The 13,772-nt window shown below is 43.1% G+C and overlaps 1 protein-coding gene across 7 annotated transcripts in view; it reads right to left on the bottom strand.

Annotated features, from left to right (window-relative positions):
* Window positions 1-13,772, bottom strand: part of SPIRE1 (spire type actin nucleation factor 1) — a 189,411-nt gene that overhangs the window by 148,378 nt on the left and 27,261 nt on the right. For all 7 annotated transcript variants that reach the window (XM_055124958.1, XM_055124960.1, XM_055124959.1 and 4 more), the window contains exon 2: window positions 13,349-13,383. In XM_055124958.1, the coding sequence (XP_054980933.1) occupies window positions 13,349-13,383 (35 nt within the window). The remainder of the gene's footprint in view (window positions 1-13,348; window positions 13,384-13,772) is intronic.

Below are 13,772 nucleotides of genomic sequence, written 5' to 3' on the forward strand. Positions count from 1 at the left end.
CACCTGCTGTGCTATCGATCCAGCCCAATTTTTTTGTCACAAAATATTTTAAAAGATGTTAATGCCACATAGTTAATTATATCCACACCAAATGATTTGTCTTTAAGAGAAAGAAGCTTCTTGCTTTTGCTTGCTTTCTAAAATGCTAAAAGATTGAAATAAAAATGCCTTTCACTTCCTGCCTTAACAAGTCAGAGTTCAGAAACACTTCATTTAAATACTGCCCCTTCTCACAGACATCTCCGTAGCAACCTTTCAGAATAGCTTGTCATGAATTGTAGAATTCTCCCAACCTCCCATTCTTAAAAGGACTGTGTCCTGTCCAGAACAAAGACAAAAAACCTAACAAGCTCATTGAATAGATACTTTAAGATGGTTTCACAATCTCCTTCTATTCTTTTGCCAGCTTTCCCCTTAAGCATTCTGGTGTGTTCCCATCCAAGGTACAGCTGTACTTAATAACCATGGGCACTTTAAAGTGGTGGTCAGCATTAAATACCCACTGGGCATACCATGAAGACAACTGGCTTATTTTACAAATACAAGTTGTAGGTCCATTTTCAATTAGCTTCTTTCTTTCTTTCTTTCTTTCTTTCTTTCTTTCTTTCTTTCTTTCTTTTTTTTTTTTTTTTTTTTTTTTTGCTTTTTGGGTCACACCCGGCAATGCACAGGGGTTACTCCTGGCTCTGCACTCAGGAATCACCCCCAGGCAGTGCTCGGGGGACCATATGGGATGCTGGGAATCGAACATGGGTCAGCCACTTGCAAGGCAAACGCCCTACCCGCTGTGCTATTGCTCCAGCCCCCCAATTAGCTTGTTTATCGTGACATCTACAAAATGGTAACAAAACAACATATTTGAAAATGACAAGTATAAAATAATGACTGTCATGTTACTTTCGATTGTATTCTGAATTCCCTAATTTTATTAATTTTCCAGAAGGAAAAAATAAAATTCTAAGTTTAACAAACCCAAGTTTATAAAAATCATAGTAATAATTACAGTTGCTACATATGGGCTGGAATGTGTCTCAATGATAAAATACATGCCATTTAGGCATGAGATCTGGGTTCAATCTGTGACACTGTAAAAAAATAATTTTTTTAGTAGGGGGCAAGAGCAATAATACAAGGGAGGGCACTTGTCTTGCATGCATGTGGTCAACCAGGGTTCAATCACCAGCATCCCGAGCACTGCCAGGAGTAATTCCTGAGTGCAGAGGCAGGAGTAACCCCTGAGCATTGCTGAGTGTGGGGACCCCCAAAAAATTCTTTTTAACAAAAAATATTTTAAGAAGTGAAAAAGAAAAAGTTGTGTCCAAAGTATACATCAAACTAGTGCCAGGGTACACAGTCTTCTGTATGTGCCATATCTAGAAATTGACCTGGAAATTTCTCTTTTCTCTTTCTCAGCTAGAAGACAAAAATGTATCTAACACTTCTCATGTATTTGAATAAGGATAACTTGAGCGACCAAAAACTCTCGAGAACAATCCTGTGTGCCACGTGCCTACCACAAAGCCAATAGACAACGGGTGCCCCCCCTGAAACAGGAAACATTTATTCATATTTTATTCCCTCTCTCTTTCAGAATTCTTCTGCTTTTCCTAAGGGCTCTAGGATCATCTCTAAGAACTCTCTGTCACTGCTGGGGAGGCGGCCCGCAGGGCTGGTGCAGGCCTCTCACGCTCTGGGCTCCAGCGCCACGTGCACGGTCTCGCCTGGGCCGTCCGGGCCTAAGCAGCACCAGGGCTGGCCGGAGCACTGACCTGTCAGGCAGCATCAGCAGAGTGACCCCAAACCACAGAGAGCTGCCGGGGATGCTGCTCTAACCCCCCCACCCCCCGCCCGTATCACAAGGCAAGACTCTTAGTGGTTACACAGAAAAATGAAGCCCACAACGGAACAACGGTGGCAGGAAGCGGCCACACTGGTGGAGGATGTGACGCTGCCGTGATTCACGCAAGAAGCCCTACTACAAACAGTACGGTAAGCCACGGTGCTTAAAATAAAATGCTTCAACAGTTTCATAAGATTGTCTTTAAATAATTTATTAGGGGCCAGAGTAATGCGGGTAAGGCGTTTGGCTTGCACGTGGCCAAACTGGGTTCGAACCCAGGCATCCCATAGGGTCCCCTGAGCACCGCAAGGAGTAATTCCTGAATGCAGAGCCAGGAGGAATCCCTGTGCATCGCTGAGTGTGACCCAAAGAAAAAAAAAATTGGTAAGAAGGTAAGTATTAAAAGTTTTCATCACAAGAAAAAAAATTGTAACTAATATGGTAACTGTTGTTTCCCAGACTTAATTGTGGTGTTGATATATACATATACATATTACATATATGTGTGTTTATATAGATATTTAACCATCATCTTGTACATCTGAAACTAATACAATGTAATACCAATAACAGTTCTATAAAAACACAACACTTTGTGGCAGAAAGATAGTATGGGGGTTAAAATGCTTGCCTTGCGTGCAGCCAACCCCACCTTAATCTCTGGCACCACACAAGGTTCCCTGAGCACCACCAGGAGTGATACCTGAGCACAGAGCCAGAAGTTAACCCTGAGCAACACTAGGTATGGCTCAACGCCTGCCCCCCCAAAAAAACCCTTACACTTCAAAAACCCTGAATATTTTTCACTTCCAGAAGTACAAAGGGACACATTTTTCCTGTGTCCCTCCAACAATGTATATTATATTATACATCCCAACAATGTACATTACAGAGAATGACATGCCATAGCGATACCTCTGAGTCTCCAGCCAGGCTGTCTCATCTGGGGCAACCCGAAGTGGGGCGGGTGAGTTTCCCGATCCCCAGCAAGCCCTGATGGCTGAAAACCTCCAGAACTCAATGGTCGCCATGCTCACGGCCGAACTTCACTCACAGGCCCAGACAGGCCTTATCCATGAGTGAATCAGCTGAAAAACCTAGGTGTGTGGGACTTGTGACTGAAATCTCCAGGTTCACATGGAGTCAGGGATGGGAGACCTCCCACCATCTCTGTATGTTTCTGGTAGTCTGGCAGTCACGCCCACAAACTGGCTCTGGTGCCATATAAGATCATGAACGCCCTGATTCAGAGACTCACAAACAAATCTCGCAGAAGAGAGCAACACAGAATTATACACCAGAGATGCCTCCAGACCCCAAAGTCACCATCCAGTTAAAAAAAAAATTAACCTCAGCTGTATAACACTATCTAAAATTTTAAATTCCTAGAGTGCATGACTGCAAATGTGACATCTCGTACTCTACACCACTGATGTAGTAAGAGTAACACACCACATTTGATGGAGCGTAAAGCAGAAGGCAACCCATCTCGGGGAGAGAAAATATATGTGTGTGTGTGTGTCTGTGTGTGTGTGTGTGTGTGTGTTGCATAACATTGGGTTGTCTGCAGGGAGCTTAGGTTTATTGAGTTACTCCCACAACAGTGCTCCTGAGGCACACCCAATTCCATCAGGCACTAATAATCCTATATTGCTTTTCTCTTTCCTTTATGTCACTTGCATGGTTTAGCAATGTCCTTTTTATATAGACACAGGAAGACAGCTGATGCTATGCTTTTGTAACATGGGAGTTAACTGGCTCCGAATAATATTTACTCCTGGGCATCCATCATATTTACCTGATGTAAGCCTCAGTTGCCCCTACTTCCCAACACCCCCAGAACTAGGGTCCCAGAGTGGGACAAGGATGGGCCCACCGCAAGCTGTAAGCTACTCTGGCATCAAGAAAGGACAAACTCAGTGCCATAAGAAGAATAATAAGCTAAGAGAGCACAGTCATGGAACAAGTTCTGTCATGACCCAAAAAGAAGTGACTGAGTAAGGACCCTGCTAGGGTTAGGCAAACCAACCTGACCTGAGGACTGTAGTGGGATATACAGAGAGATGTTCCTGGGAAGAGTTAACCTTTAAGCTTAATATGTCTCTCACTGTGTTTATACAAAATGATTAGAAATATTAGTAAGAAGTAAATTTACTATGATTGTTTAAATGGATTACTAGCAGAGGAAAGGAAAAAGCAACGCACCCTACATGGAATCCCACCCTTGAACTGATCTAGTAATCTAGAGTGCTGAACCCTCAGATGAGAGTTTGTGCTTGCGTTAATCTCCTAGAACTTCCCCCAGAGCAAGGGCACTACCTCAGTTTGTTGTTATGATAACAATCAACTCCACCTATATGTAAACCCACTCTTCATGATTTCTATGTAACTATGCTGGAAGGGGGAGGAGAGAGAGATCTAAGCATGCTGGGGAAGAAGTAAGAGAGAAGCAGGAGAATGGAGCTCTAAGAGGGAAGAATAGAGAGAAATAAACAGACCCTGATTACCAATCAGCCCGGGGCCCTGTTCCCTGTTCCCCCATTCCTTCATTCATCTGTCACCATTGATCAGCCGGTGGAGGCGGTTCTTGGCCACCAAAAATACACACCCACATTTTTTGAACTCATGTATATGTTTCTATATAAGCACACAAGGCTGAACCTTTAACAACATGTTAGCAATCTCCTATACAAGGGCTAATGGCTCCAGGGTGAAATACAAGAATCTCCACACACTTTCCTCTAAGAAATTTTTTTGGATGATTTTTAGTGGAGTATTTATAACAAATGAGATCAGATACAGTGATTTATAACAAGCAATACAAAATAGTTTTGTATGCTTGTTATACAAGCGATGGGGGCAGGGTTTGGTAGTCAGGATGGAAACATCCAAAATATGGTGGTGGATAGGTGTAAAGGAGGTAGGATTGGTGTCTAAATGTAACAAATTATTGTGAGTAACTCTATAAAAATAAAATTAAAACAAATTAAAAATAAAATAAACAATGTATACTATAACAAAAGCAACTTTTGTCAAGGGGCAGAAAAGAATAAAATATTTTAGAAAATATTTAACAAAAAAGGTGCAAAAACTTATTGGAAAAAATAAAAGACATAAATGGGAAGATATTCTGTGTTCATAAATTAGAGAACTTAGGCCTCTAACTTGTTTGGAGGTTCTAGCAGGCGAATGCAGCTACTCAAATGCCCTAGACCCAAGATGGAGGTCTCTGATCACTGTATCACTGTCATCCTGTTGCTCATCGATTTGCTTGAGTGGGCACCAGTAACGTCTCCATTGTGAGACTTGTCGTTACTGTCTTTGGCATATCGAATACGCCACAGATAGCTCGCCAGGCTCTGCCGTGCGGGCGACATACTCTTGGTAGCTTGCTGGGCTCTCCGAGAAGGGTGGAGGAATTGAACCTGGGTCAGCCGCATGCAAGGCAAATGCCCTCCCCACTGTGCTATCGCTTCAGCCTCAGAGGTCTCTGATATAAATGTTTAAATAGAAATGATCTGCCTCTATTCTGGGAAGACTGTCCTTTGACACCGAGCACACAGCTTTGGGAGGGACATACCTGGAGCAGGAGGAAGAAAGAGGACACCCACCTGGCCAGCCAGATCAGCCCAATCAACCTGGCAGCCAACGGGGAGAGAGATGTCACAGTCAGATGGCCTCACATCCTTAACCCACTGAAATGATACGGCAGTATCACCCAAACCATTCGTAAAGGCAATCTCTATTAGAATTCCGAATTAGTCTCTTTTTAGAAATGAGTGGCTCTTTCTAAAATTCATTTAGAAATACAAGAGACTCCAAAGAGTCAACATGATTGTGAAAAAGAACAGTGTTTTATCACACTACCCAACCTTATACATAAGCCAAATAAAAATGGACACAGATTGGGGTAAAGATAGCACGGCAGGTAGGGGAGCTTGTTTCGCACACAGCCAACCTGTGTTCAATAGCTGGCACTGCTAGAATTAAAATGTCAGATAGTAACTGTTGGCAGAGATGTGGAAATATCAGAACCTTTACTCACTATTGTGGAAATGTCAAGTGGTGAGTTAGCTGAGCATCTCCCCCAAAATTTAAACAGTTGACCCAACAATTTCATTCCTATAAATATACCCAGGAGAAACAAAAACCTCTATTCAGACAAAATCTTGTATAGGAATATAGGCAACATTATTATTCATGATAGTAACCAAAAAGTGAACAACAGAATGTACATCAATTTAAAAAGGGGGAAACAACAGACAGTATATCCATGCAACTGCTTTTTACTCTACGTGAAAGTCAGCCACTGAAGCCAACCTCAAAGCACAGTGGGCGAATTTAGGGAGACGCAGAAGGAATGGGTCTGTTCATTTGATATTTTTCCAAAGGCCACCCACAGCTATGAAGGGCTGACAGTCTGGCCGCTGAGTCGGATGATGAGGTGCTGGGTCAATGCTGGGTCCTGCAGTGCCAAAGAGCCACCAGGGATATACATCGGAGAGCCACTCAGGACCAGAGACCGAAGGCACGGCCTTGCGTATGCTATCACATGCTCGCCCATTTGAGTTATCCCTGGCCCCCAAAGGAATGTTTTTTAATGTTATACAGCATTAAAGCAAATACTACCTTAGGCTGGAGTGATAGCATATCGGGTAGGGCATTTGCCTTGCACGCAGCTGACCTGGGTTCGATTCCTCTGTCCCTCTCGGAGAGCCCGGCAAGCTACCCGTGGTGTCTTTGATATGCCAAAAATATTAACAAGTCTCATAATGGAGACATTACTGGTGCCTGCTTGAGCAAATCGATGAACAATGGGATGACAGTGCTACAGTGCTACTACCTTAGGCAGTTCCCTCCTGATTCCTCAGAAAACACTGGGGCTGGAGCATTAGTACAGTGGGTAGGGTGTTTGCCTTGCATTTGGGTTCAATCCTCAGCAACCCGTAAGGGTCCCCAGAGCCCACCTGGAGTGATCCCTGAATGCAGAGCCAGGAGGAAGCCCTGAGCACCAGTAGGAGTAGCCCCCCAAAACAATGCAAAAGTATTGAAAAAAAAATTTAGATAGTTCAATTTGGGATTGGAGTGATAGCACAGCGGGTAGAGCATTTGCCTTGCATGAGGCTGACCCGGGTTTGATTCCCAGCATCCCAGATGGTTCCCTGAGCACCGCCAGGAGTGATTCCTGAGCCGGAGTAACCCCTGTGCATTGCCGGGTGTGACCCAAAAAGAAAAAAAAAAGTAAGCATAATTAAGTGTGAACATGAATGTTTTGAACACTCCCTCAAAAAAAAAAAACCTACATTTTTTCATTTTACAAATCACCTCTATCTAAAGTACTAAAAAAAAGTTAACTTCAATTTATATAATACTTCCTAACCTATTCCACTTAAAATACAGCTAAGCTACCAAGGGGAATGGCAGGGTTGTTCTAGTTATTCATTTAACCTTCTTTTCTGCTAGGGGAAAGGGCCTGGGGCGCTTCATAATTAGTGGTGGTTAATAGAAGACAGGAATGCGATGAAATTGGAAAACCTGAAAATGGGGAAAAGTCCCAAATAAAATAATAAAAATTCAAAGGGTTTATGTTTCTGTATTTTTAGGTACTAAGCAATTTTCTTAAAATACAAGTGTAAAACACACAAAATTATTTAAATGGAGACAGGAGTGAAAGTAAAAACTCCCTCTAAACTGGGGGATCCGGTCTGGTTCCCCCATAGGCAAGCACCCAAAGAGCAGATCAGTCATTAAGATTCACACATGGCTGGAGCTGTGAGCCCCGCCTAGAGCGGGAGACGTTTAAAGTCGTGTCCTTTTCAGAATGGAAGGGGAAAAGACAGTCTGGGGCTGCAAGAGAAGGGCGCAGCGGGGAGGCACGGGGGCAACTGGGAAATCACGCAACTTGAACAGCCAACATAGCTGTCAAAACATGAAGACTTTTAAGTAAAAAGATCATTTATTCAAGTAAATAGCTTTTTTAAAATGGGGGTAAGAAAGGGGAAAAGTGCCCAATATGATATACAAACATGTACATCTTTTTTTTTTATTGTTTCCACATCATGAAAAATACTAGCAGAATCAAGTATATTAAAAAAATTTTTTTCCCTGGGGCTGGAGAGATAGCACAGAGGGTAGGGCGTTTGCCTTGCACGCGGCCGACCTGGGTTCAAATCCCAGCATCCCATATGGTCCCCTGAGCACGGCCAGGGGTAATTCCTGAGTGCAGAGCCAGGAGTAACCCCTGTGCATCGCCAGGTGTGACACAAAAAAGCAAAAAAAAAAAAAAAAAATTTTCTCGGTGAAAAAGTCAGACTTTAAAGAAACATTCAGCTAATTTCAAGGTTCAAGATGATATTAAATACCTATGAATGCCAAATGCCTATGTATGATCTCCCTGTTTTATCTGACCTCCTAATTTTATGTTATTATAACTATCATCAAAGCATTTAAAAGGGTATTTAAGTAATAAGATCTATTAAACTAAAAGGCAATCATTTAAAGTCATGTGGTCATGTTAGTGCTGTTGGTTTTTTTTTGTTTGTTTAATGCTTTCGATGTCCTTTTGCCCAGACTCAATGTCAAGACCCTCTTCCGGCATGGAAGGAAGGCACTTGTGGCTTGCATCAGCCAAGGTGTAGGGGCTGAAAGAAAAGTTTTCCCCTAAGTCTGGCCATTTCTCTCCTTCCCTGACACAAGCCAGAAAACTGAAAACTATTTTTTTAAATCCAAGTTCTGTTGGCTCCCCCAACTTTCATTATCATGGAAAAATGCCGAACCAGGTTCTAGGGAGCACCTTGGCCCCCGAGGACAGACAAGGTTACAGCGGGTCACAGAGGTCACTGCCTGCTGCTTTCGCCTTGTCCTGAGAAGCCTCCACGGGCTTTCCTGGTTCTCTCCCTTCCCTCTGGGTTTAGTGGAGAAACAGGCCAACTTTCCGCAGGGAAGGGCCACTAACCTACAACTGTTGTGTTGTCTGGGGTGCTGCTGATCGCGCTGTGCTGCAGGGCAAGGGTCCTGTTTTTCCCTGCGGACCCCTGAGGCTCTAACCAGATCTTGGTCTCTGCTTGAGAAGAACTTCCCAGGAAACCCCATGCCTCCAGCCAAGAATAACATGCTCTATACTTTAAGCAAAGCTCTGTGGTAAAGACTCACGGTGATTAGTTAATTTAAAAAAAAAAAAAAAGACTCAACATTCACAACCCACTTTTGGATGAGGAATGTGAGGCCATAAATTAAGAACGAAAGGGTGCTACTGGAATCAGAGCTCAGACATCCCTTCCCGCAGAAACCTGGCCTGAGAAATTAGGGACAGCAGTCAAGGAGACTCCCCTCCACCCAAAGGCTGAACAACAGGGAGAGCTCTTCATTCTGTAGACACGGGGAAGTGTGCAGGAGAACAGGAAGGGCTCCAGGAAGGAATCCACTGCTCCAGAGCCCAGGGGTCTGCAACCCCACCCACCATCCCTCACCTTTTCCTATAAAGACTCCTTGGAACCACACAGGGAAGATGAACTTTTGAGGACTAAAGTCCACCATCCTCTCAAATTGCTAATATCTGAAACAATTTTTTTTTACATTAATCCTTGTGTCAAGTATTTAGCCTTCGAGGGAAAAACACCTGAACTTGGGTTCGGTGACAGCCTCACCCCAAACACACTCACGTAACCTCCCGTCAACAGCACCCACTCCCAGCCGGAAAGGCCCGCGCCTGCACTCTGACACAGGATGATCCTACACTTTACTAGCTCACCCAGGATTCTTACCCCCTTACCCTTTACACAACTGAAGAGCTAGACGAATTTTTATCTTACAAAGGGATTTTCTTAGATTCTACCAAAAAAAAAAAAAATTCAAGTGCAAGAAACTCAAGCATCAAGTGCAAGCAATCACCTTCCTGCACCTATGTATTGTCTCACCCTAAGAAATGACCCGCTCTGCTCACTCTCAGAAAGTCTGGCTTGAGCCTGTACCTTAAAGTTTCTCAGTCTACCTGAGGACTCTGGTTTCATCTAGGCCAGCCCTCAAGGCATTCTTCTCAGGAAGGAGCACCTCTCCTCTGCCAGCCCTCGCCTCAGTTTCTCTTCTTGGTGCTTTTACACCCTAAAAATATTAAGTCCAAGGAGCTTTTGTTTGTGAACCTATCATCTACAAGCTTTCGCGCTCCATTTGAACTTGAAGAAAGTTTTTAATTGAGGTATTTAAATTAAATGGAATCATTTAAAATAATGGTGGGCCAGAGATATGGCTAAGTGGAGTTGGGATGCATGCCTCCCGTGGGAAAGACCTTAAATCTGCCCCCTAGAACCATTGAGTACAATTTAAAAAAATAAGTAACAACGTAATTCAGACAACATCTTTAGAAAAAAACATTTAATAGTTAGGAACAGTGGTGCTGTTTCACATGTTTGCAAACTCAGGAAGGGCAGACTTAATCAAAAGCCAGCCCGAGTGCCTCTCACCTTCTGCAGCCTGGTACAACAAGCGCAGACCTGCAGGCCTCTGCAACGCCACGTACCGTCCTGAGCAGGCGCAGGCCGCAGTGCCTTAGTATTACTTCAACATTAGTTCATCCTTGCAGCCGGATCCACAGTACAGCAGATAAGGAGCTTAACTGGCACACAGTGGACTCAGGTTCAATCCCCAGGATATCACAGGGTCCCCTGAGCCCTGCCAGGAGTGATTCCTGTGAGCAGAGCCAGGAGTAACCCCTGATCTTCATCAGGAATGACCCCGAAACAAAGAAACCAAAACTTAGTCTGCCCAACAAAGGGTCTCAGGAACTCTCCAGACCCTCCCCCTGCCCGTGAGTTATGCTGAAACTGGCCCAAAAGAAACTAAGATTTTGGGCCAGGGAGATGACTGACCCTGGTCAGGGCTGGTGCACACGCTTGGCCTGTGGGAAGCCTGGGTTCGATCCCTGCTCTGCACAGTCCCTCAAGCACTGCTGGAGGTGGGCCCTGCCCCCTACCCCCTCGCCCTAGTATTAAGAGCTGAATTCAAAATTAAAACCATGTCTCCATCTCTCTCTCTCTCTCTCTTTTGCTTCGAGAGCACGCCCAGTGATGCCCAGGGGGTTCCCCTGGCTGTGCACTTAGGAATTACTCCCGACAGTGCTCAGGACTTCAGGACATTAGGGATGCCGGGGATCAAATCTGGGGTGGCTGCATCAAGGTAAGGGGCCTACCCACTGGACTATCGCTCCAGCCCTGCGTGTTCTCTCTCTCTCTCTCTCTCTCTCTCTCTCTCTCTCTCTCTCTCTCTTCCTCTGTCTCTCTCACTCTTCCTTTCTGTCTCTGTCTCTCTCCCTCAACGCATTAGTAAAACTATTTTACTATTTGTCTTCTCCTGAGGTTCCTTTCTGTGAGACAGGCACAAAAGCTAAAAATAATACAGGCTCATCTCCCACAGAGATCAGCCTCACCTCAGCCTGAGAGCCAGAGGCCCTGGAGACTCAGGTGCTAGACCAGCTCCCACACCATGTAGACCAAAGGGGTCTCCAGTGCAGCCGGGCAGCTGCGTGGCAGGGCTTCAGGGTCTGAGCAGAGCAGGAGCCCTGGCAAACTCCCACCAGGCCTGACACCGACCTCCCCTCCACAGGCCACACCCACTGCACCAAGCAACACCACTGAGGCCACCAAGGAATCAGGTGACACTCTTTTTTTTTTTTTTTTTTGCTTTTTTGGGTCACACCTGGCGATGCACAGGGGTTACTCCTGGCTCTGCACTCAGGAATTACCCCTGGCCGTGCTCAGGGGACCATATGGGATGCTGGGATTTGAACCCGGGTCGGCCGCGTGCAAGGCAAACGCCCTACCCGCTGTGCTATCTCTCCAGCCCCAAATCAGGTGACACTCTTGACTCAACTGCCTTGCTCCATTCTGTGCACCTCCTCGCACCCACCAACATCATTTTTGGCTAGCCAGTCAGCCAGGAATAATTGAACCACTGGGGAATGACAACATTCTAGCAAGCCAGTCGGGAGTAAGAGTGAAGCAATCTCACCGACAACAAAGCCATGATGATTTCATGGCAATATAATTTAATAAGACAGAGTGAGATTTAAAATTATAGCCTGTGAGAAAAATCTTCATATTTCATTATCTGGAAGCAGATGAGTGCTGACTTCATATAAAACATTTGCAAAAGCATAACTATAAAAACCATGTTACCTCAATGATAATTTTGAAACTTAAAAAAATTATACATACACTATCTTTAATACAGTGGGTAGGCTGTTTGCCTTGCATGCGGCCGACCTGGGTTCGATTCCTCCGTCCCTCTCGGAGAGCCCAGCAAGCTACCGAGAGTATGCCGCCCACAAGGCAGAGCCTGGCAAGCTACCCGTGGCGTATTCGGTATGCCAAAAACAGTAACAAGTCTCACTTGGAGATGTTACTGGTGCCCGCTCGAGCAAATTGATAAGCAACAGGATGAGAGTGATACAGTGATACTTCACAACCCAAAAGATCAATAGGGACTATGATTGGTTTTTGATAAAAATTTTATAGAATTTTATAAAAATTCTAAATTCTGGGAAAAAAATATCACTCACTCAAAATTATATAGTCTGAAAGGTATGTCACAGAAAAAACTTATAATCTAAAAACCCAATCAAATTCTACTCCTTTATATTAAAGAGTACATTAAAAATTCTCACAATGTAAAAATAAGTCACTGCCTATTTTCAAAGCTTTGAAAAACATTAGCTCTCCTATCAAAATTGAATAGAAACTACAAAACTGAATTTTACAACTTCTGAATTCAGAAGCAAATTTTTTGCTTATCATGTAATTTTGCATTTGGAGCTTATTTTTCACTTAAAATAAGTTAAAATTTAATGAAGCCTCAAAAATATGCAAACATAATATAAAACATAAAAATAATTAAATATTATATGTGGGTATGCCAGGTAATAACATAATAAATAAAAGACCACACAGATATAACTCATGGATGCTGTCCTCAGAGTTCAGAGATAATACCACTAAATTCTTACAAGAAGTATGGAGAAATTTGTGGAGATTCCTTACATTTCACTATCAAAATTTTGACGTAAGTTATTTAAAATAATTTTCTGCACAAATAACAAAACATGCAATTAATTTTTAACCTTGCTAAAACACTATTTCCAAATCCCTGATTTTTTTCGAAGCCAAGATAGTTTCAAGAAGTCCTTACATTTAAATGACTTATTATAACAACTGGATTTTTAAATATGAACATAAACTATTCTTTATTACGTACACCGACTTCTAGTTAACTCAAAGCTACATATTTGAGTAATAACACAGAAAGAATTTTAAACTGTGATGAAGGTAATTTTTTTAACACTAAGATTTACAAATATGGACACTTTTTTCATGTATAGGGGTATACATGAAAGATTTAGACCCGCTTTAAATGGATCCTTATAAAAGAACAAGAACTTTAAGATCGTTTCATGCTCAAACTAGTGTTAATATGAATACAAAGCTGGCTTATTAAGAAATATTTGAACGTTTGTCTTACCTCTGCTTCTGTACAATGTGAATATCCCATTTTACCTGTAACAAAAATTCAAAAAGTTACTTTCAAAGAATTCTGACTTATTATTTTTAAAGTATAGTTGTTAAGGAGCTTGTCTTGTACATAGCTGACCCCGGTTTGGTCCCCGGCACCCCATATGGTCTCCCAAGCCCCACCAGGAATGATCCCAGAGCCCTAGTGGGTGTGCCTAAAGCCAAAATAAAAAAAGGTAGCATGATCATTCCAATGAAAGAAGCAATGTTTCAAGTTTATTTTCTCTAATATTTCTTTTTCTTTAACATATAATAGGTAAAGTCATACAACTGATTTAATAATTTTTACAATATAGGATCACCTAAAGAATAACTAGAGGGGTTGGAGCGATAGCACAGTGGGTAGGGCGTTTGCCTTGCACGTGGCTGACCCG

The sequence above is a fragment of the Sorex araneus genome, chromosome 2 (assembly GCF_027595985.1).
Source record: "Sorex araneus isolate mSorAra2 chromosome 2, mSorAra2.pri, whole genome shotgun sequence".
NCBI lineage: Eukaryota > Metazoa > Chordata > Mammalia > Eulipotyphla > Soricidae > Sorex > Sorex araneus.